Source organism: Calcarisporiella thermophila (genome assembly GCF_041956535.1).
Source record: "Calcarisporiella thermophila strain CBS 279.70 unplaced genomic scaffold VTP21scaffold_23, whole genome shotgun sequence".
NCBI lineage: Eukaryota > Fungi > Calcarisporiellomycota > Calcarisporiellomycetes > Calcarisporiellales > Calcarisporiellaceae > Calcarisporiella > Calcarisporiella thermophila.
In genome coordinates, this window is record NW_027192213.1 from 432,900 (window position 1) to 453,239 (window position 20,340).

At 40.1% G+C, this 20,340-nt stretch overlaps 9 protein-coding genes and 1 non-coding gene across 10 annotated transcripts; 6 read left to right on the forward strand and 4 right to left on the reverse strand.

Annotated features, from left to right (window-relative positions):
* Positions 1 to 654: 654 nt before the first annotated feature.
* Positions 655 to 3,239, forward strand: VTP21DRAFT_5750 (uncharacterized protein; the record flags this gene model as incomplete). Its single annotated transcript, XM_069396306.1, has 2 exons — positions 655 to 2,104; positions 2,527 to 3,239. The coding sequence occupies 2 exons, from the start codon at positions 655 to 657 to the stop codon at positions 3,237 to 3,239; spliced, it is 2,163 nt and encodes a 720-aa protein (XP_069247831.1).
* Positions 3,240 to 3,747: 508 nt separating this feature from the next.
* VTP21DRAFT_t236 lies at positions 3,748 to 3,819 on the forward strand. Its single transcript has one exon. It is a non-coding gene; the product is annotated as a tRNA-Glu (tRNA).
* Positions 3,820 to 4,669: 850 nt separating this feature from the next.
* VTP21DRAFT_5751 (uncharacterized protein) lies at positions 4,670 to 6,592 on the reverse strand (the record flags this gene model as incomplete). The annotated part of the gene is made up of 4 exons (XM_069396307.1): positions 4,670 to 5,192; positions 5,285 to 5,819; positions 5,901 to 6,039; positions 6,116 to 6,592. The coding sequence occupies 4 exons, from the start codon at positions 6,590 to 6,592 to the stop codon at positions 4,670 to 4,672; spliced, it is 1,674 nt and encodes a 557-aa protein (XP_069247832.1).
* A 524-nt stretch (positions 6,593 to 7,116) lies between these two features.
* On the forward strand, positions 7,117 to 8,463 carry VTP21DRAFT_5752 (uncharacterized protein; the record flags this gene model as incomplete). Its single annotated transcript, XM_069396308.1, has 6 exons — positions 7,117 to 7,307; positions 7,371 to 7,555; positions 7,620 to 7,672; positions 7,740 to 7,896; positions 7,964 to 8,114; positions 8,172 to 8,463. 6 exons carry the CDS (start codon positions 7,117 to 7,119, stop codon positions 8,461 to 8,463), a joined length of 1,029 nt encoding a protein of 342 aa, XP_069247833.1.
* A 464-nt stretch (positions 8,464 to 8,927) lies between these two features.
* VTP21DRAFT_5753 (uncharacterized protein) lies at positions 8,928 to 9,872 on the reverse strand (the record flags this gene model as incomplete). The annotated part of the gene is made up of 4 exons (XM_069396309.1): positions 8,928 to 8,950; positions 9,025 to 9,431; positions 9,499 to 9,754; positions 9,818 to 9,872. The coding sequence occupies 4 exons, from the start codon at positions 9,870 to 9,872 to the stop codon at positions 8,928 to 8,930; spliced, it is 741 nt and encodes a 246-aa protein (XP_069247834.1).
* A 428-nt stretch (positions 9,873 to 10,300) lies between these two features.
* On the reverse strand, positions 10,301 to 11,314 carry VTP21DRAFT_5754 (uncharacterized protein; the record flags this gene model as incomplete). Its single annotated transcript, XM_069396310.1, has 3 exons — positions 10,301 to 10,657; positions 10,717 to 11,029; positions 11,124 to 11,314. 3 exons carry the CDS (start codon positions 11,312 to 11,314, stop codon positions 10,301 to 10,303), a joined length of 861 nt encoding a protein of 286 aa, XP_069247835.1.
* A 259-nt stretch (positions 11,315 to 11,573) lies between these two features.
* On the forward strand, positions 11,574 to 12,101 carry VTP21DRAFT_5755 (uncharacterized protein; the record flags this gene model as incomplete). Its single annotated transcript, XM_069396311.1, has 3 exons — positions 11,574 to 11,721; positions 11,797 to 11,987; positions 12,066 to 12,101. 3 exons carry the CDS (start codon positions 11,574 to 11,576, stop codon positions 12,099 to 12,101), a joined length of 375 nt encoding a protein of 124 aa, XP_069247836.1.
* A 259-nt stretch (positions 12,102 to 12,360) lies between these two features.
* VTP21DRAFT_5756 (uncharacterized protein) lies at positions 12,361 to 14,036 on the reverse strand (the record flags this gene model as incomplete). The annotated part of the gene is made up of 4 exons (XM_069396312.1): positions 12,361 to 12,945; positions 13,043 to 13,621; positions 13,722 to 13,890; positions 13,975 to 14,036. 4 exons carry the CDS (start codon positions 14,034 to 14,036, stop codon positions 12,361 to 12,363), a joined length of 1,395 nt encoding a protein of 464 aa, XP_069247837.1.
* Positions 14,037 to 15,170: 1,134 nt separating this feature from the next.
* On the forward strand, positions 15,171 to 19,063 carry VTP21DRAFT_5757 (uncharacterized protein; the record flags this gene model as incomplete). Its single annotated transcript, XM_069396313.1, has 8 exons — positions 15,171 to 15,959; positions 16,032 to 16,237; positions 16,300 to 16,508; positions 16,568 to 16,674; positions 16,733 to 16,903; positions 16,973 to 17,199; positions 17,262 to 18,632; positions 18,697 to 19,063. The coding sequence occupies 8 exons, from the start codon at positions 15,171 to 15,173 to the stop codon at positions 19,061 to 19,063; spliced, it is 3,447 nt and encodes a 1,148-aa protein (XP_069247838.1).
* A 509-nt stretch (positions 19,064 to 19,572) lies between these two features.
* VTP21DRAFT_5758 (40S ribosomal protein eS19) lies at positions 19,573 to 20,170 on the forward strand (the record flags this gene model as incomplete). Its single annotated transcript, XM_069396314.1, has 3 exons — positions 19,573 to 19,747; positions 19,841 to 20,024; positions 20,092 to 20,170. The coding sequence occupies 3 exons, from the start codon at positions 19,573 to 19,575 to the stop codon at positions 20,168 to 20,170; spliced, it is 438 nt and encodes a 145-aa protein (XP_069247839.1).
* Positions 20,171 to 20,340: the final 170 nt, after the last annotated feature.

A 20,340-nucleotide genomic window follows, 5' to 3' on the forward strand; every position in this document is an offset into this window, starting at 1 on the left:
AGCTGAAAGTCGATATGACCAACATATCATTTCGATCTACGATATCACATAAAGCTTTAACTTTGGCTTCCCTTTCACTTTATTGCTTATAATAATGTAACAATTGTATTTTAGAGTCTTCCTATACAATAAAGACTCGGCATTGATCAAAATAAAAAATTTTTTTTTGAAGTCAACTTTTCCTTCTGGGAAAATGCCAAATTGGAATTCAAAGCCTTCTCAATGTCCTACGCAACCATTCGGAAGCGATACACCAACAGGCGAACGGAAACCTTAGGTAAGAGGCTCAAAGAATTAGACAGATTAACCCCACCCTTGGACCCAGAAAGAGAAAGGGAGCGGGAAGATATATTAGAAGAGCAAAGAGATATCCTAAATCAGCAGATAGAGTCAAAAAGAATTAGAAGCAGGGCGAGATGGACAGAGCAAGGAGAAAGGTCGACCCGCTACTTCCATAGACTAATCAAAGCTAGACAGGCCGGCAATCAGATAAACTCGCTAATAGATCAAGAAGGGAACACATCCAGCGACCTACAACAAACCCTCAGAATAGCTAGAAACTTCTATCAAACATTATACTCGCAGAATGTGACCAACAAAGAAGATCAAAGAAGCTTCCTACCCAACACCCTCCCAAAGATTCCAACCGAGAAAATGGCCCACCTGGAGAGCAGATTTAGTGAGAAGGAAATAGGAATAGCACTAAGATACGCACCAAAAAATAAATGCCCCGGACCAGATGGCCTACCTTTCGAATTTCTCCAAACTTTTAGCCACATTCTGAAGCCTTTTCTAACGAAAGTATTTAACGCAATCCTCTCCGGTCAGAACGAAGCCCTAGGAAAATATACGCTACTAACACTCATATACAAAAAGAAGGGCGACCCGAAAGATCTAAAGAATTGGAGACCTATCAGCCTAATAAATTGCGACGCAAAGCTCATGACAAGGATAATAGCCTTCAGAATCCAACCGGCGATGAAAACCATTATTAACCCATCACAGACTGGCTTTATCAGAGGGAGGAATATATCTGAAAACACCATGACTATCAACCAGATACTCAACCTCGCAAAGATAGAGGAATTAAACGGGGCCCTCATTCTTCTGGACAACGAAAAAGCATATGATAGGATAGACCGAGGATGGCTCATGGAATGCCTTAGAGCCTTCGGGTTCGGGGCGAAGTTTACACGCCTAATCGCATCCATATACAAAGAAAACACAGCGGCAGTCGTCATTAACAATCACATCACCCTACCCTTTCCGGTCAATCAAGGAGTACGTCAGGGCGACCCTTTATCACCCCTGCTCTATAACATTGCCATAGAACCCCTTCTGATAAAATTAAGAGCGAGCCTTACTGGAATCACCATCCCGAGAGTCACTAGCATCGTCACCACAGCCTTCGCGGATGATATTACAGTTGCGGTAGCAAACCAGCAAGACATAGACACCCTCTCAAAGACACTCACCGATTTCCAGAGAGCTTCTAACTCCAAAATCAATTACCACAAGTCAGAAGCCGTCCCTCTATCGTCGACAGCCAGCGCAACCCTTTCGCCACTATGTGACTTCATCCATGAAGAAGGGACATTCACTCTCCTTGGAATACCGTTCAACACCAAAAAGATCTTTCCAGGCGATGAATATTTTGAGGAACTGCTCACCAGCCTGCGGAAAACAGAAACAGTTAAAACGTGGAGATTAAGAGCTCTCTCCTTGAAAGGAAAAGTTCTCTTGATTAACTCAAAACTGTTATCCAAACTATGGTACACGGCAAAATTGATCCCCCCTCCAGCCAAATTCTTGAAACAGCTGGACACAATCGTTAGAGACTTCCTATGGGATAAAAAGCGCCCGCAAATCGCCCTGAGTACAATGCAGCAGCCATCAGGATTTGGATTAGGTCTCATCAACCCCAAACACCAAGTCGACGCAATTTTAGCCTCGTGGTTCCAACACTTTGCCACAACCTCGTCTTGCAGACAACCCTGGGTAAGCCTAGCAATCTACATACTGGAAAAACATTACACTCCCAACGCACTGGGAATGGGCATCCTAGCCACCCGTTACACCCAGCACAAGCTGATGAGGAAGGACGGTTTGTGGCCACACCTCGTAAGAGTGTGGCAGAGTTTAGGTGGAAAACTGGATTTAACCAAAAGATACAGATTCACCCTAGATGAAGTACTCCCCCTCCCCATTAGTAACAATTCCTATTTTACTATAGAAGGAGCACCAGTGAAAGGGAAGGCAGAAAAATTCGGGCTAGCGAAATTGGAAGATTTCTTCAAACCGCACAGAGACAATATCTACCAACCGATGATCGAACCCGAGGTGCACGCCCTATCGCAAGGAACCTGACAGATACTCGAGGGAATTCAGAGAACATTATCTCGATCTTCACCTACTATGGAGGAGAAAGCTGCTCCACCTAGACGAACGACTCGCCGAGACTCACACAGCGAATCCCCCTTGTTGGTAACAAACACAATTTTCCTTTAACAAAATGTTCTATTGCAGGGATTGAGACCACCGCCTACACCACCAAAGTTGGGAGACTATACAAGCAGGATGCGCCAACCATAATCACCGAGGAATGGAAGGACGTTTCCAATGACGTTGACAGATGGACGAAGGCATGGGCCAGGTGGAAAAGTTGTCCGTCAGAACCCAAGCACAGAACCCTTCGCTGGAGACTTATGAAGCATAAAATAGTTACCGGAATCATCACTAGCAAATGGACTGGAGATCCTAACACTTGCAAAAGGTGTTCCCTAGGGATACCTGAAACAATTGCCCATGCCTTTCTAGACTGCCCAGCTATCGGGCAACTCTGGCAAAGAGTTGATGAGACAAACTACCGAATAATTGGAATAACGCCACACGAATCCACGAGAGAAGACAGACTGTTTGGAAAAGACAAACAAATAAGTCAACGCTTCAACGAAGTGGTTGCTCTGAGCCACGACATAGCCCTGTGGGTAATATACCGCTCGAGAATTGAATTAGTGCTGGACGATGTCCAACCCAATCCAGTAGCCATAACCAAACAATTTGACCACGAACTACAACGAGGAATAAAGTCCAAGTGGTGGATGGCAATGAAACAGGAACGGAAAAGAGACTTAATCGATAAATGGTCAAGGGGAAACTGGGTGAACATCATAGATGATTCTGTGATTTTCATCCAGGACACCTCTGAAGATCAAATCCCAGTCCCAACTTCGGCTTGAGAACTGCACCCAACCCTCCACTGCTGTATATTAATACCATCCCCTCTATCGTTCTTTTCCATACTCTTTCTTCTTTTTTTCTTTTTTCTTTTTCTCTTTCTCCTTTCCTCTTCCTTTACTTTTTCAATCCTTCATTTCTTTTCGTTATTTCATGTACATAAGTAGCCTATCTTAATACCAGTGCACACAACCTTTATCCCCCCCCCCTCTTACAATTATTCCTATCCCCTTCTTTATTAAGCTAATTGCTATTTCCATACTTTCCTAGCTCTTTCCTCATCGCCTTTTCTCTCTTCCTCTCACACTTAAATCCTTTTCTTCCTTCCTTTTTTCCGTCTATCCTCCAAATTCTGCAAGGTAGGCCAGGAGCATTACCTGGGTGATTTTGACGTAGAAGCTACCCTACCTTTTTAACAGGATAGGTCACTTTTCAATAAAGGTCCTTTGTTAAAAAAAAAAATTGAAGTCAACTTCCCCCCCAAAAAATTTTTGAAGTCAACAAATGTAATCCGAATTGGTCCAGTGGCTAGGATTTCCCGCTCTCACCGGGACGGCCGGGGTTCAATTCCCCGATTCGGAGTAGTTTTTTGCGTTTTTTTCATTATTTTTCCCCCTTTGATGGTTATAAGGACGTTTTCATCGTCGAGAGGAACTGATTGATACCTTTTTTGCGGGGATTTTTTTGCAATTTTTGCGGAATGATCGTAGAGGATGAGAAAATCGAAGAGAATGAAGGCGAACTTGGTTCCACCAAAACTGCTCCATAGGTCAAGGTTAATGGAAAAGGGAAACAGACTAAAGAGTGGTTTGGGGAATCTCCCTACCGAAGATTCTATTTCTCCCCATGAGAGACCCTGGAAAGATATACAAAACCATCTACCCTACTTCTATCCATTTTCGCTCTTTACAAGATACTAGGCTTAACACACTATAAAAGAGACAAGCTTTCAGCACACATTAGAAGATTAAGTAAATTTATTAGCAGTACGCTATTTGAGATCTAATTATATTGAAACATGATTCTATTTCGATCCAATATATTTTAATGGGCAATATTATCTTAATGGAAGAGGAGTAATATAGTTCAAGATAAAGTTTCTAAAGTATGTTCAAATTTAATCTCGGTTGGATGTCTTCTTTCCCATCTAGATACACTTACATAAAATTATTACCTACATGCGCGGCAAATCAATTGGTGCGTTTTACATTCTTTATTTGTGGTCATAGTATACCTCTTATCTTATTAAAAATAGCATAATGAAAAGATAAAAAATTAACAAATCAGTGAATGTAATGAATATACCGAGGAAACTTCCCCAAATAACTATTGAACAGAATATGCTAAGCTATGAAAGAATAATCACCAAATAAAATCAGTTTAAATAATTATTATAATAATAATAGATATCACAACGCTAATCTGCAGAGTGTTAAGGACTGATACGCACACTCCCACATATTTTAATGCTTTGCTTCCAAATTTGTCCTTGCCACAACAAGCCATCGATGTAGATCTCAAATGTGTTCTGTAATATTCGTAGCCATTTAGCATGGTTCTTCCCTCCAGGTCGAACTAAATGAATTCCACTGACTGCAATTGTAGTAGTTCTTTCACCTCTTGAACTATCATGGAGTGAAATAAAAACGAGTGACCTCTCCAGCTCGGCTTCTCCCAAGAACTGAAATCCAAAAGGAGTCCACTGACATTCGGATCGTAATTGCTCACCTGTAGTGCTATTTGACGGCACTGCATAAATCAAGAATTTACCAGCCTTAATATCCAATTGCCGCCTATTCACGTTTCTTCCATTCACATGTAGATCAAAAATCAACTCTCGATCGGTTGCCGTCACATTTGTAATACCAATCAAACGGACATCTTCGAGTGATTTGTTTTCGAAAAATGGTGCAAAGAAGAAGATAAATGCAAGCAAAAATGCTATGCATAAAGCACTGATGATAGAATTAAGTTGTCTACGTCTTGTTCTTATAAACATTGGGTATGAATTTTGATCTATATAGTTCATTTAATCGATAGGACTTACCGTCGAGTTTCCAAACTTTCATGTATCCAAGGTGTTTCTCTAAATTTTGGAAAAACTAGTGGAGCTCGCTCATCTTCTACCACATATTTCCAAGTTATCCGGGCAGTATTATGTTTTCTGGATGAAGAAGGAACTCCGGGCGTCAACACATATTCATAGGGACGCGAAATCTCTGGTGCCACACGAAGAACTTTTGTTGAATGTTGGTTTGATGTGACTGAACTTAGGGTAGATACGCTTCCTGTAGATGTCTTCCGAGTAGAGACAATACGTCTTGATGAAGGGTATTGTTCATATTCCTCACCACCCTCACTGGGCCCGCGATTTATTAAACGCGAAAGTGTATTTTGTTCTTGTTTTATAGGTAGAATATTGTAAGTGGATTTTGATGGTATGTTGAAAAGTGGTTCCTGGTTTCGGGAAGTGAAAGTTGAGGAAGTTGGCGTGGGTGGATTGGAAACGCTATGCGCAAACGGAGGGATGTTTGGCGTTTGTGGCTGATTTCTTCGTCGATACATGAACTGCTCGTTCTCGTCTGAGTCTCGTGATTGAGGAAAAAAGAAAAAGAATTAACAAATCAAAGGTATTTCGCTTAGTACTGCTAACCAGTTAATACCTTCAGAAGCATCATCTATAGCATTTGCAATATATGCAGCAAACACTTCTGCAGGAGAAGAGGTTTGATGTAATGCTGGTGGTCTCTTCTTTTTTTTAAAACGCGACGATTCGGGTTTTCGTCTGTTATGGACATCGTCCTATATATGAATATCATACAGAATGTATAAGCATGACAAGTAGTTAGAGATAGTAAATGCTATATTAAATTCTTACACCACCCCAGCTTTTGTCACCAAGTTTATCCGCAATATCCGATAGCATAGTTGGAGTCGTTTCAAGTGTAAGTACACCTCCGCCAATCGATGGATATTCACCTAAAAATCGTGTATTAGATGACGAAGAGAAACTCCCACTCAACATTTTAGGCGAAGTTGAGAGCCCGTTGTTAGTAGCTTCTCCTTCCATAGTCATAAAACGGCTTTGTAAATTCAGCGTTCTGGAGGGCGCCTTAGGATTGTTGCTAATTGGATTCTCACAATTGAATTGGCGTTGAATTTCCTCAGGTAATGGCTCCATAGTCGAGGAAATAACGGTCTGTGATATAGGTGGAGGATTGGATGGTACGTTTTGTTCATTCGAATACTTAAGTGGGGACGGTGCCGGTATATTCTTTAGCAGCTTGGTAGAAGCCCAAGGGGTATCGTCTTTTTTATCTTGAGTGCATGAGTTGGACTCCTCATTATCCAACATATTTTTGTAAACAATATTTAGCAACCAATGAAGTTAATTCCAACTTTCACAATCGAAGGTATAATGAGGCATGTGGTTGAAACGGAGAGTTTGAAAATATATAACATGAAATTATGGGGAACAAATCGCGCCACCAGGCAGTCACATCTTACATTAATTCGAAACTAAAGTCATGGGCACGCGAGCAAACAGTTCAAAGCCACAGAATGACAAATTCTACACAAAAATCAAACAACGCAAGTTTTTAAAATAAAGCTATCCACGTTTGTAAGGGAAAATAGTGCAGATACGTGAGGCATGGTCCAATGCATATATTAAAGCTATATTCTTTAATATACCTCGTCACAAATGAATATTAAGGCTATTCTAGCAGCGATTTAAAGATTTAACAAAAATGGGCGGATTATCTCACAGGTATCTCGTAGATATTCGAGTGCAAACAAAAAAGCAGTCATATTCGAATTAATAGACCAAAGGCATTTAATCTTTTTACAATAGTGCTAATTATTCACCATTGTATTAAAATGGGCAAATCGTCCAAAGACAAGCGGGATGTTTATTATCGTTTGGCAAAGGAGCAAGGATGGAGAGCTCGTAGCGCATTCAAACTTCTGCAGCTGGATGAGCAATTTCACCTCTTCGAAAATGTTCGCCGAGCTGTAGATCTTTGCGCTGCTCCAGGTAGTTGGTCGCAGGTGTTAAGCAAGAAGTTGAAGTAAGGCAAATTGTACCCGCTTCGATGCTTCACTTGCTTTATTCTTATTTGTTATTATGACAGTGAAAATAAAAGCGAGCAAGACGAACCAGCTAAAATTGTTGCAGTTGATCTTCAAGCTATGGCACCGTTGCCCGATGTTATCCAACTTCAGGGTGATATTACGAAGAAATCTACAGCTGAGCAGATTATTTCATTTTTTGAAGGAGAACTTGCAGATATTGTTGTTTGTGATGGGGCTCCTGATGGTATATATAAAAAGATATAGTATTTTTGAGTCCTTAACTGAATTTAACTTTTATATATGAATAGTTACTGGGTTGCATGATATGGATGAATATATTCAAGCACAATTGCTACTTGCGGTACCATATCCATTTTAATTTCTTCTCTATTGGAATGATTAATAACACTAACCCATTGCTATTACAGGCTCTCAATATTACTACACATGTCCTCAGGCCGGGTGGAACTTTTGTAGCGAAAATCTTTCGCGGAAAAGATATTACTCTTCTTTATGCTCAACTTAAAATATTTTTTCCGGTGGTAACGTGTAGCAAACCACGTAGCTCTCGGAACTCTAGCATTGGTGATTATATCCTTTTCATTTGATTTATCATCTTTATTTTTGTAACATCAATTATTTTCTATTTTAGAGGCCTTTATTGTCTGTCAAAACTATTCGCCTCCAGAGGGCTATATTCCAACCATGGCCAACCCCCTTCTTGATTTTTCTTATGGAGAAGCAAATGAATTAGTCGGCAAAAACCGTGTTATCGTCCCTTTCGTTGCTTGTGGAGATTTGAAGTAAATAACGCAACCTTTTTATACTTGCGCAGAAATTGACGTATATTTTTGATATAGTGGATTTGATTCGGATATGACATATTCCCTTGAGGCCACAGAACTCACTGAGCAAATGCTGCAGGCAAACGAAACTCGCACATACAAAAAGCGCCGCAAACCTAGGGCTACGGAAGGATCTACGGAAGTAGAACATTATGATGGAGGAGATGAAGTGGAAGGGGAATATCTACAGGAAGATGGTTTATCGAATGGTTATCGTAGTTTAGATCCCCTTCAACCTCCCATTAATCCCCCTTACCGAACTGCATTACAGCTTAAGCGGAATAATTTCTATAACAAGATACCTTAGCAATTGACAGCAAATATTATTATTTTATTTTCTCCTCTGATGTGCAGTATTTAATAGACAATTGGCTGCGACTCCAAATTGGTGTTTAGAAAATCGTAGGCAAATGCAATTAGAAATATTGATTTGGAATTCATCTCTTTCAAATAATGTATATATAGGGAATACTTTTTAAGTATTTGCAAATTTATCTGGATAATATGAACTCGATTGTGTTCTTGAAAAGAACATAGATAGGCTCCTTCCGCCATTAACTAAACTTGAATACTAGACAAATAACGGTATGATAAAGTAAATATTATTTATATATAGACGTACTTCATACAGATATCTGATCAAGGTTACTTGAACAGATGTATGCGAAGAATGGATTTTTAATAGTAAAAAAATGTTAAACATGAAAATAAATGTCAGGCGATTAAATCGCAGTCTAAAATCTGATAAAACGTCGTGATAACTATAGCATGTTACCGGAACATGCGCATATAGGCTAATAGCGATCAGAAATTACGAATTAGTTCGGGATAAATAACTATTTTTATGCTAGCAAACTGTATACTTCACCTAATAGCAACGCTCCAGCTCCGGTAATAGTTCCAATCATATATTGCAAAACCTGGAATTTGCTTGTTTCCATTTGTGTGCGTAGATTTGAGATTTCAGTCTCTAATCTTGTACCAGTCTCTTTTATTTTGAGTTCTTGTTCACTCGCTTCGTCTCTTATACGACCCTTCTCCAAGTTCAGGTCCAATCTTACTCCGGCTTGCATACGAGTTATTTCTTCACGAAGTTTCTGCTTTAGGCGTTCGACCTCCGCAAGCAAGCGATCGATTTCGGATTTCATCATACTGTAGTCATTCTTTTCGAGCATCTGAATTTCAGATTTAAGCTGAGCAAAGTCAACTTTATATGTGTACGAAACTTTTTCTTGGTCGGCTTTGGTGACCATGTTCCTAGTTAGATTCTGCATTCTATTCAAATTAAAATATATGGATCATTAATAAATTCCCCAGAAATTTAGTGTGAGTGTTAGCATACGTTTCATTAATGATTTCGGACAAAGATCGCATTATGGCTTCTGACTGTTCACGGGTAAATCCTTCTCGCTCAAGCTTCTGCGCAAGTTCAAATGTGTCAAAATAGTGTCCTGTCTGTTGCTGCTGCTGGAACTGCTGTTGCCGTATGTGTTGCTGGGATTGTTGTTGCTGCTGTTGCTGTTGCTGTTGCTGTTGCTGTTGCTGTTGGCTGTGAAGCGTGACGCTCGTCGAGAGAAGGCGATGATGAGTCATGCACTCTTTAAGTGATAATACAATAAATAAGCAGAATCTGGAATGGAAAAAGTATAATTAATTCTTACTTTGATACGAAAATGCCGCTGACGATCTTGGAATTAATGAGCGAATTGGCATCATTTTTGAATTTAATTTTCTTAAAAACTAATCTGGCATTAGAACTGAACTACCTACCTACTAATATAAAACCAAGCCACCCATTTTTTTTTAACTTCTATATTGAAATTCTGAGGAATACGATGTTAAATGAAAGATTTGAAGGAAATGTGCGTGTATATCGAATAAAATCATAAATTAATAAGAAAAAGAGCAATAGTTCAATAATAACTGTAGAAATCATTAATCATGCAATACGCACTATTAGTTTAGTTATTTAGCAAATAATAAGACTACATTAGTAGTTCAGGAAATTCTATACTAGTGCGAAATAAATTATTGCTTTATATATAAAGGATATGAGAAACTTGAAAAAAAAAATTGTAAAAGCTCTAAGTAATAAAGACAAGTAAAGTCATAGTATATAGATCTATCATAAGACCGATAAACACTTAAAACTTTTGAAATTTTCCTTGCACAAAAATACGATCGACGCACATTTCCAATTTCCTGTTGGTAGTTTGACGATAAACATATTCGCATAAAATAGTTTTAAATCCTTCTCGCTCGAACGTTGAGGAAATGCTCTCTACTGTTCCGAAATGTGATAGCGTACCATCTTGTCGTACATACAAGTCTTTGGCAAGCTTGTGCCCGGGTGACTTTGCGAATTTTATTTGGGCAGCATCGTAACGAGCATAATCACGAAAAAGTATAATTCCACCGGGTTTGAGAACAGAACATAGATTGCGAATAGCGGAAGAAAAAGATTCGGGGGGTATTGCGGAAAAGACAAATATGGCGGATACCTGTTAAGTAGAGACATTAATATTTCAATTAATCGATAAAAGCAAATTATAGTACTCACTATATCAATAGTTGTTGAGGGGATATTATCTGTTAAATCATCTTTCGTTAAATCGCATACAAAAGCTTTGCAACGTTTCTCGTCATATTCTGCATTTGCCTTTACGAACTCAACGGCACGCTTTGAGAAATCGCAGGCATAAATGAAAAGGTCCGGATTTGATTTCAAGGTAGGAAAAAGAAAATTCCCAACACCACAGCCAATTTCTAATACGGTTTTGGAATTGCCATCCGGAACTAGCTCGGCAAACTCACGATCCACCCAATGACGATCTTTGAAGAAATTCGTAGTGTTACGCTTATAGAAGAGATCCCTAAGATGAATATAAATAGGTGCGAGTGATGCGAGATTTGGGTTAGAAAAATGATATATATATCTATAGTGATAGCAAAATTGAGGACTAGTACCAATTTTTAGCAGCTTCATTTTTATATTTCTTTACCCAAAACTCTGGCACCTGACTTGTGTCTTGCTCTATGATATCCGCCGCAACTCGGAGCTGTTCCGGGTCAATCTCTTCCATGCGCTCGGCATCAACACCTGTTATATTATTGAAGTTCTTACTGGATAAAGCGTCTATTGAATTGTACTCTGTCATTGCTTATATATCCGAAAATTTGGTTTGCCCAAATATGATCAAACTTTTTGTTGATGGTTTGAAGCAGTCACGATAGTGAAGATCAAAAAACGCGAAAAAACACGCTGCTCTGCTGCTCCTTTTGAAATAATCAAATCGCTTTATCTCTTTGATTTTCTTTCATCTCTCAAATAGAAAACTTCAAAACACTCGTACAGCTCATTTAATCTTCGCTGCTGCATCGATTTGAATTTTAATAGATCATAGATAATTGGAAAAAATGAATCGAGAGGATCTTGATACCTCCCAAGAGTACAGTGAACTTAATGATAGCACACTTTCTCACTCACTCTCGCAGGAAGAACAGCGACAGCGCGATATCGAAAAATATTCCGATCAGATTATTTACTCAGAACGCTATTATGATGGTATATTTTTCTCTCATCTTGTTAGAAATTCGTACAATATAACAATGGACGTAATGGACGTTTCCACTATTTTAGATGAATTCGAGTACCGGCACGTAACTCTACCAAAACAACTTGCTCGCTATATTCCACCCGGTCACTTGATGACCGAGAATGAGTGGCGAAGTTTGGGAGTAAAGCAATCGCGTGGATGGGAACACTACATGCTTCATGCGCCTGAACCACACATACTACTATTCAAGCGAGAGAAAGATTTCCAACTCAAGGTATTAACTGATATTGAAAATTTGTAAACGGTTAGACTTGTCGAGAAAATATTCACTCTAAAATGTTTAATTACATAGTATCCAAATGGGAAACCGGCAATAAATGGACATTAATGCATCTCGCTTTTTATATATAATCTTGTGTACTTTTTTCGTGATTTTTATACTTTTATTACCATCTTTATTACTATTTTACTCTTTTTTTTGCTGTGAATTCAATTTCTGTTTATCTAATCTATAAATATCGGTGATCTGATCATAAAGGATATGAGGGTAATTTGAGAGTCATAATAAAAACTATCAACTACTGAATGCGAGAACTAAAAATACTAAGTGTATTTATAAATAGTTCATTAACAATTGATATTCAAATTTACAAATCAGGCGAAAATTTATAAATAATTGCAGAGGTATCTCTTCCAATGGCAATCAACCGCTCCTCGTCGGCAAGAATCATCAAATCTCGGGCTTCATCAAAATTGAGCGTTCTTACAGGTATATCCGACTGAATGGGTGCCTTAATCGAATATGTTCCGCCTATTGCACTCGTATTCTCTACATAGGTTGACACATCAATCTGCGCCTGACCTGGATATGAGTTAAAGTGAAGAGCGCTAATGATGCGGTCTCCGTCGGCGGAGACAGAGAGTGAACCAAGGGTGTATCGGAGAGAATCGTGCCAACTAGAAAATCCAGCAGTTGCTTCAATTTTGTGCCGGAGAAGGGGAGGAAGCATATGTGAGTGAGAAGGACGAGAATCGGTACGTCTAAACAGAACTTTATCCTGGTGTCTCCAAGCAATAAAGTATTCAGTGGCTTGAAGTATTGTAGACCGTGGGTCGTGTGCATATAAATATCGCTCGAATACAGTTTGGCCTGAGAAGATATCAACGCCAAAAATATTACCTTGGCTGTTGATCGAGTATAGTATATTGCCGCATAACTTAAGCGAGATGATCTATTTCATTAAAGGTACACCAGTTAAATAATTTCAGCTCACCATTGTGAATGAATTGAAGCAGTGTATTCATCAAACTAGCATCACAACTACTTACAGCGGTTTGTTCCCGTGGTGGTAATCTTGCCACAATTTCACCAGTTTTCCATCTCCAAACATAAGAGCTCAAAGATCTGCCCGCTCCTGCCAAATACTCCTCGTTCATAGTAAACGTCTCGTTGTGTATCACTTCCACAATCGTGAAATTCCTTCTTCGACTTGTTAAATAATCTATCACTTGAATTTCTCGCATATAAGTAGCCACGGCTACTATACGCTCGTCAGGATAAAACGCAAGAGCAGAGGGTTTATGCTCGATTTTCAGTTGCCATTTTTGTATGGCTCCCTCCAAATTTATAACATGAACCACTGCCCCACGAATACCTTCCACAATATAAGTGAGAAGGCTTTGACGCAATATTGGGAAACGTATCTGGCCTCCCTGACCTAGGTCAATTGAACAAGCTGAACTCGGCTGACCACCACGCCAGTTACGACGGGTTTCATAAAGGTGCCGACACATGATCTTCCAGGTATAATTGGGAAGTGGTGAGATCGATTTAAAATGACTGAGACGAAAATGTATGTTATTCCAAAGAAAATCATCGCCTGCCAGGCGATACCAAAGCTTACAAACCTATTTGATAATCAAATGTTAGAGTATGTTTGAATATTAGCAATTCGCATTTAATAAATTAAGAAGAAAAGAGAGCGAGAGTAATCAGTTAGTTACTTACTCTCTGGCAACAGAGAAGACTTGGCATATCCAAATAACTTAGAATACGCAGAGCTAGCTCTTCTGGGAGTGCTCCAACAACATCAAAAAGCTGGTAATTGCTTGTGACGAGCACCTTTTGTAGAATATGAAGATCATACGCGTCGCAGTTCGAGATTAAAGATTTGAGCCTAAACAATTAAGATTTCAGAATTATAATTATAAAATCTTGAATTTCGCTAACGTTGAGAAGCATATACAAGAGCTTGGATTACATTTTTGCTCGCTTGACACGCGGTACATTGCGAAAACTTGATATCCAAGGCTCGATCTCCATTAAGAATTAGATGGGATTGAGTTTGCGGGGAAAGAGATTAAGCTAGAACCAACTAGGCAATACAGAAAAAACACCGATATCATAGCCGTTTGAAATTGAAATCAATAGTGTTCCAGCTTAAACCCATTGGACGATCCTGGAAAATATTTATTGGATTAATACTGCCACGGCTATACTGTATCTATCATACAATCTCATATGTATATTCTGAGGACAATGCCGAAAACTCTTTAAAAATACGGCTAATATTATAGACGCAGTTTTGAACTCTTATAAGCATTTTCTCTTTGATGCCGTATGTTAGCCAAGAGCCGATATAATTTGTTCCGAACAATTTATATCGGTAATTCTAAAAAATGTCTTAGGAACTATTTCTTTAACCTACTTGCGATTAAGTAAGAGAATTGTACCATAATGAAATATATGAAAAGTGAAATATTCAAGAATATACCTTCAAAATTATTTAGTGCACAGTTCAATGGATTAGGGTTTCTTTAGAATTTCGAATCAAACCGAAATGGGATACATTCACCGCTCTAAAGCAGAGGATGAAGTTGCAGTGAAAGGTCATGAAAGTGTTATTTAATTTTATAATTTCAGACGGGGGGCTATTTCAAGCAGAAACTTATTAAAATATATCCTATATCATAATGCAGTATCTTCGATTCAACATTTTATATTGCTCAAATTGCTGAGAATTACTTGGAAATATTTTGCACCAAGGTTAGCTGGTATTTCGATTTTCAACATAAAGTGGTTTAAGTTTTAATCTGTGATATTCACCGATCACCAATCAGATATCTAAAATGATAACTATGGATAGTTGCGGTGGCGCTAAAACCTATTTCATTTTGACATGGGAGTTTGCCTTTGAGAGCTAATAGTGAGATCTCAATTGATAATTTTTTCCAATCTTGCCAATCTCTCACAATTATATGTTTATTCCTTGATCTCTTTCTTATTTGTTATTTTCTGATATTCTTATCGCCTCAATAATTTTTCTCTTACAATGAAATATTTTAATTGCAATTAGCTAGAACACTCAATTCATTTGTTTTTACTAAAAATTTTATCTTTCAATTTTGTGTCCTCCTATCATCTGTAAAATTCCGATAGAGTTGATCAATATCAGTCATGCTGGTTGAACGTGGGGTACGCCGAATTCTCCGTTCAACAGCCCACCAGTCCGCCAAAAATCCGATGGAGATGATTGTAATATGTATATTCATTGCGGCAATAATTTATTTCAATCTTTTACGATCCGCCCAAGATTCGGCTGTATTTACTGATCCGTCAATAACCCCTTCGCTTGAAAGCGTGAGAGTTGTCGCTAAACCCACGGATGAGCATTTTTCTCACCTAAAGCAGGATGAAATCATACCCTCCGATACTGTTCGTGTACTTTTGCATCAATTGAAATTAAATGCAGGAGGAAGCTTGCTGGGGAAATCACTTCTTACAACTCTTTTTCGAGTGCAAGATGCGATTAACGAATTATCGGTTGCTGATGGATACCAGCGCTTAACCTTCAGTCAGGACTTATGCTATCGTCTTGAAGATGGGAGCTGTTTTACAACATCGCCCCTGAGTTTATGGGAGGACAATTTTGAGGATGTGCTGGAAGGCGAAGAATTATATACTAAAATTTCAAAGCACCCGAAAACGCAATTCCTTTTTGATGGACTGAATCGCGAAGGAGACGGTAAAGTTAAAGGAGCATCCGCTTTAGTTCTATCATACGCAAACAATGTCACAGATCCTCGCCGATATGAATTAGCATGGCAATGGGCTGATCGGATTGCTAGGACGAACCTAGGACTATTAGGTCCGCGTCCTTTTATTAGACCTCAGGAGAAAGGCACCATAGGGTGGATTGTTATAGTGGCCAGAAATATTATACTCAAAATATATGAGCTAATTCAGGTAAGTTTACTTTCCGAGATCAGAATCTTTAACTTGAAATCAGGAAACTTACCCTCAGTACCCCTTTTTTAGAATGCGGATCCTACTGACGTTGTTATTTTTGCAATTGGTTACGTTATGACATTGGCAACTTTTGTAACCCTCTTTGTTAACATGCGTGCTCTGGGCTCCCGATGGTCACTTGCTATTGCCGTCGTGTCATCAGGATTTTGTGCCTTTCTAATGGCTCTCTTCACTGTACAAAGTTTAGGTGGCACAATTAATCCTCTATTGCTTTGGTTAGTTGGCTTCGAATCCTATTTAAGTTAATACTACATACTTAATAGCTATCATTTTTTAGCGAGGCAATTCCCTTTCTTATCATTGCCATTGGTTTCGAGCGCCCATTCACTCTTACGCGAGCTGTACTTACATCCCCTAATTCACAGTCTTCTGCTCTGAAACAAGACGTTCGCAGAATTGTGGTAGATGCCGTAGAAGCAGTTGGCCTGTCGATTGTACGAGATTACGGAATTGAAATTGCCGTACTTATGTTTGGTGCCTATTCTGGTAATTCTGCCTATCATGCCTCTGGAAAGAATTATTTCTTTGATCGTGTATTCTCGTAGGGGTCCCTGGCTTGGAAGAATTTTGCTTCATTGCCTCCTTTATGCTTCTTTATGACTGTATATTCATGTTCACATTGTACATAGCTGTTCTCACCCTTAAATTAGAGGTTTGTAACGTGAAATTTTCTTATTTTGCGCTTTCAACTCACATTTGTACAATTATAGCTAAAGCGCATTCGGGAGTTAAACGGCTCGAAGCCGTCGGCAGCCCCCACGAGTGGTGCGGCATATATCCGCCAGATCACAATGAAGGCCTTCAGTGATCCTAGCAGTGAGACGTCAATGGGTAGCCAAAAAGCAGATAGCAGAATGATGGCAAGAGTAAAGCTACTAATGGTAACCATATCCTATGATATATCAATGTTAGCATTTGAATTAAAGTGATTCATTAATTTCATATAATAGATCGTTGGCTTTGTTGTGATGCACGTACTAAACATGTGCACTACTCTCCAAGTCAGGGAACATCTTGAACCCGAGCCGAACGCAAAGACGCAGTCTAAAATTGACGTTAATAGTGATACCATAGCGCCGGTTCTGCAGCTGCTTTTACAAAAGCATCGCCAGTCTCCGCAGTCTTACCAGCCACTTCTTGTTGAGATTGCACCCCCTCTATCTTTCCAGGGTGTCAAGTAAGTTATTCATCAATTTTTTTGCTGACCAGCCTGATTCTATTTTTTTTCCGGCACTGTAGCTCCACCTTTGTGAGATTCACTAGTTACATTCCCTTTTCAATTGGATCTTTTGGCGACCTCATATCCTTTTACCTTCAAGACCCTCTCATCAGCAAATGGATCAGCATCGCGCTTTTTACCTCACTTTTTCTTAACTTTTACCTGTTTCATCTGGCAAAGCAACCCAAATCTTGCAATGAACCATTCCAGAAATCCTATACACAGCTCGAGGTGTGTGCATCAAAGTCCTCTGTGTCTTCGACTATCGATAAGAATTCGGGTGTCACTGAGTCTCAATTTTCAACGAAGAAACTCAGATGCCCGGCAACATCCTCTACTACTGTTAACGGCAAAGTGAAGATTAGTTCGCGATCAGTGGAGGAGTGTTACAAGATCCTGAAGAACGTAACCAAGGGACCACAAACATTAGACGATGCAGAAGTCCTACTGCTACTGCAAAAGGAGAAGATCCCCCTCTATGCTCTCGAAAAAGTTCTAGGTGATTTAACAAGGGCTGTTAAATTGCGTAGAGCTTTCTTGTCTCTTCAGTTGACTACCGGAGCACTGGAATCAAATGCCCTTCCAATGGAGAATTTTGATTATTCAAAAGTTTTGGGCGCTTGTTGCGAAAACGTTATAGGCTATGTGCCTGTTCCTGTAGGAGTGGCAGGACCTCTGTTAATTGACGGAGAGATGCTGCATATCCCGATGGCCACCACAGAAGGGTGTTTGGTTGCGTCGACAACACGAGGATGCAAGGCTATTAATTTAGGCGGAGGGGCGATCACAGTTTTAACTCACGACGGGATGACGCGCGGCCCTGTTGTAGAGTTTCCAAGCATTCTGCAGGCTATCAAGGCGAAGCAGTGGCTTGAAAATGACGGGATAGAGTTGGTGACAGATGCGTTCAATTCAACTAGCAGATTTGCCAGACTAAAGAAAGTTCGGGCCACGTTGGCGGGCTGTCTCGTATTCATCCGCTTCGTTACTGTAACAGGTGACGCCATGGGAATGAACATGGTTTCGAAGGGATGCGAAAATGTCCTTCTAATCATGCAAGAGTACTTCCCGGAAATGAGAGTGATCGCCCTTTCAGGGAACTATTGCACGGATAAAAAGCCAGCGGCGATTAATTGGATCGACGGGCGCGGAAAGTCTGTCGTGGCGGAAGCCGTGGTTCCCGGAGAAGTCGTGCGAAGCGTGCTCAAAACCAGCGTGGAGTCTCTCGTTGAGCTCAACATTAGCAAGAATTTAGTTGGATCTGCAATGGCCGGATCTGTCGGTGGTTTCAATGCACATGCTGCAAATATACTGACCGCGATGTTCATTGCTACTGGGCAAGACCCAGCACAAAATGTGGAGAGCTCCAACTGCATTACTTTGATGAAGGCGTAAGTATTTGTGATCTTTCCATATCCAAGTAAACTACTCCAGTGTACTAATGCAATCTTTTAGGGTGAACAACCATCGTGACTTGTATATCTCCTGCACGATGCCATCCATTGAGGTTGGAACTATTGGGGGCGGCACAGTTCTTCCCGCCCAATCTGCAATGCTTGATATGCTTCGGGTTCGTGGTCCTCATCCTACGCAACCTGGCGCTAATGCCCAGCGACTTGCCCGAATAATTTGCGCTGCATGCCTGGCAGGAGAATTGAGTCTCTGTGCGGCATTGGCGGCAGGCCAATTGGTCAAAAGTCACATGCAGCATAATCGGTCTAATCTTGCGCTGTCCTCTCTTCCCTCTTTATTCCTAACGGGAGCGAACGGCAACGGGTTGAAGGAAAATGGAGCTATAGAAAATTGTATAGATTCGCGATAGTGGTTCACTAGCTACCGGTTCTCTTGTTAATATACTTATGTCTTTCTTGTTTCATTACGCCCTTGTTTTTATAAAGTTTTTTTTACGTAGATAGAATAAGAAATATCATATCCAATTTCGAAGTAATTTTGGTGCCTTGGGAAAGCCCTCGAAATTCAATTTCGAGAGATCCTGTTTTCTCTCTGAGTCGACGTCACCATCCAAAAATTTTTCGTTGTTTATTTTTCTTATTGTGCTTCGGGCCGTGTTTTCAGTTTCTTCCTCTTTCTCTTCCTCTTTCGCCTTTACGGTTGCGAATATCAAAGAGACACAACTCAGAAAGTGAGTAATCTGCGCACTCCTGGTGATTGTAAAGGGAAATGTGTGCTGGTATATGTGGTGGAAAACATGAGGGATTTCAAAATGCTGGCTGTGAGCCGATGCTTTGGAGCACGAGATCTACAAAATACATCGAGCATTTGACGCTGTTGTTCAATTTTGACTGAGCGGCTGTTTTGTTTTTTTCGTAGATGGCTGGTGGAGTTACCGTCAAGGACGTTAATGCTCACGATTTCGTGAAAGCGTATGCCGCGCACTTGAAGCGTGCTGGCAAACTCGAGATCCCCAAGTGGGTCGATATGGTAAAGACCGGCGCCTACAAGGAGCTTGCCCCCTATGACCCAGACTGGTTCTACGTTCGTGCCGGTTAGTGTTCTTTTCCCAACTTACGTTCTAATACCATTGGATATTTTACTTGGATTGCTTGATTTACCCGGATCGCTGTCATTTTCATCACAGCTGCTGTCGCCCGCCACATCTACCTCCGCAATGGAGTTGGTGTTGGTGCCCTCAAGCGTCTTCATGGTGGTCGTAAGCGCCGCGGAACACGTCCCTCGCACCACGCCGAGTCATCTGGTTCGGTTGCTCGTAAAGTGCTTCAATCTTTGGAGAAGATTGGTGTGTTGGAGCAGGATGCCAACGGGTATGTCCTTTTTCTTTTCTTTCTTTTTAGCTTCAGCGTTTCTCACCAGTGTTTTTTATAACCTCAGTGGACGTAAAATCACCCAGGACGGTCAACGCGACTTGGATCGTATCGCATCCTCCCTCATCAAGTCTGAACAGGCTTAAATTCGGTTGTTCCTCTTGGTTAATAATAAAATCTTATATCAAATAACAATGCTCTCGCACAAAAGAGAACTGGGAAGTTCATAGTAAAAAGGATTTTATTAAGCAGTGGGAGTGAAAAATAATCCGGAACGACAAATAACAACCCAAGTGTTAAATATACAGTAATCATA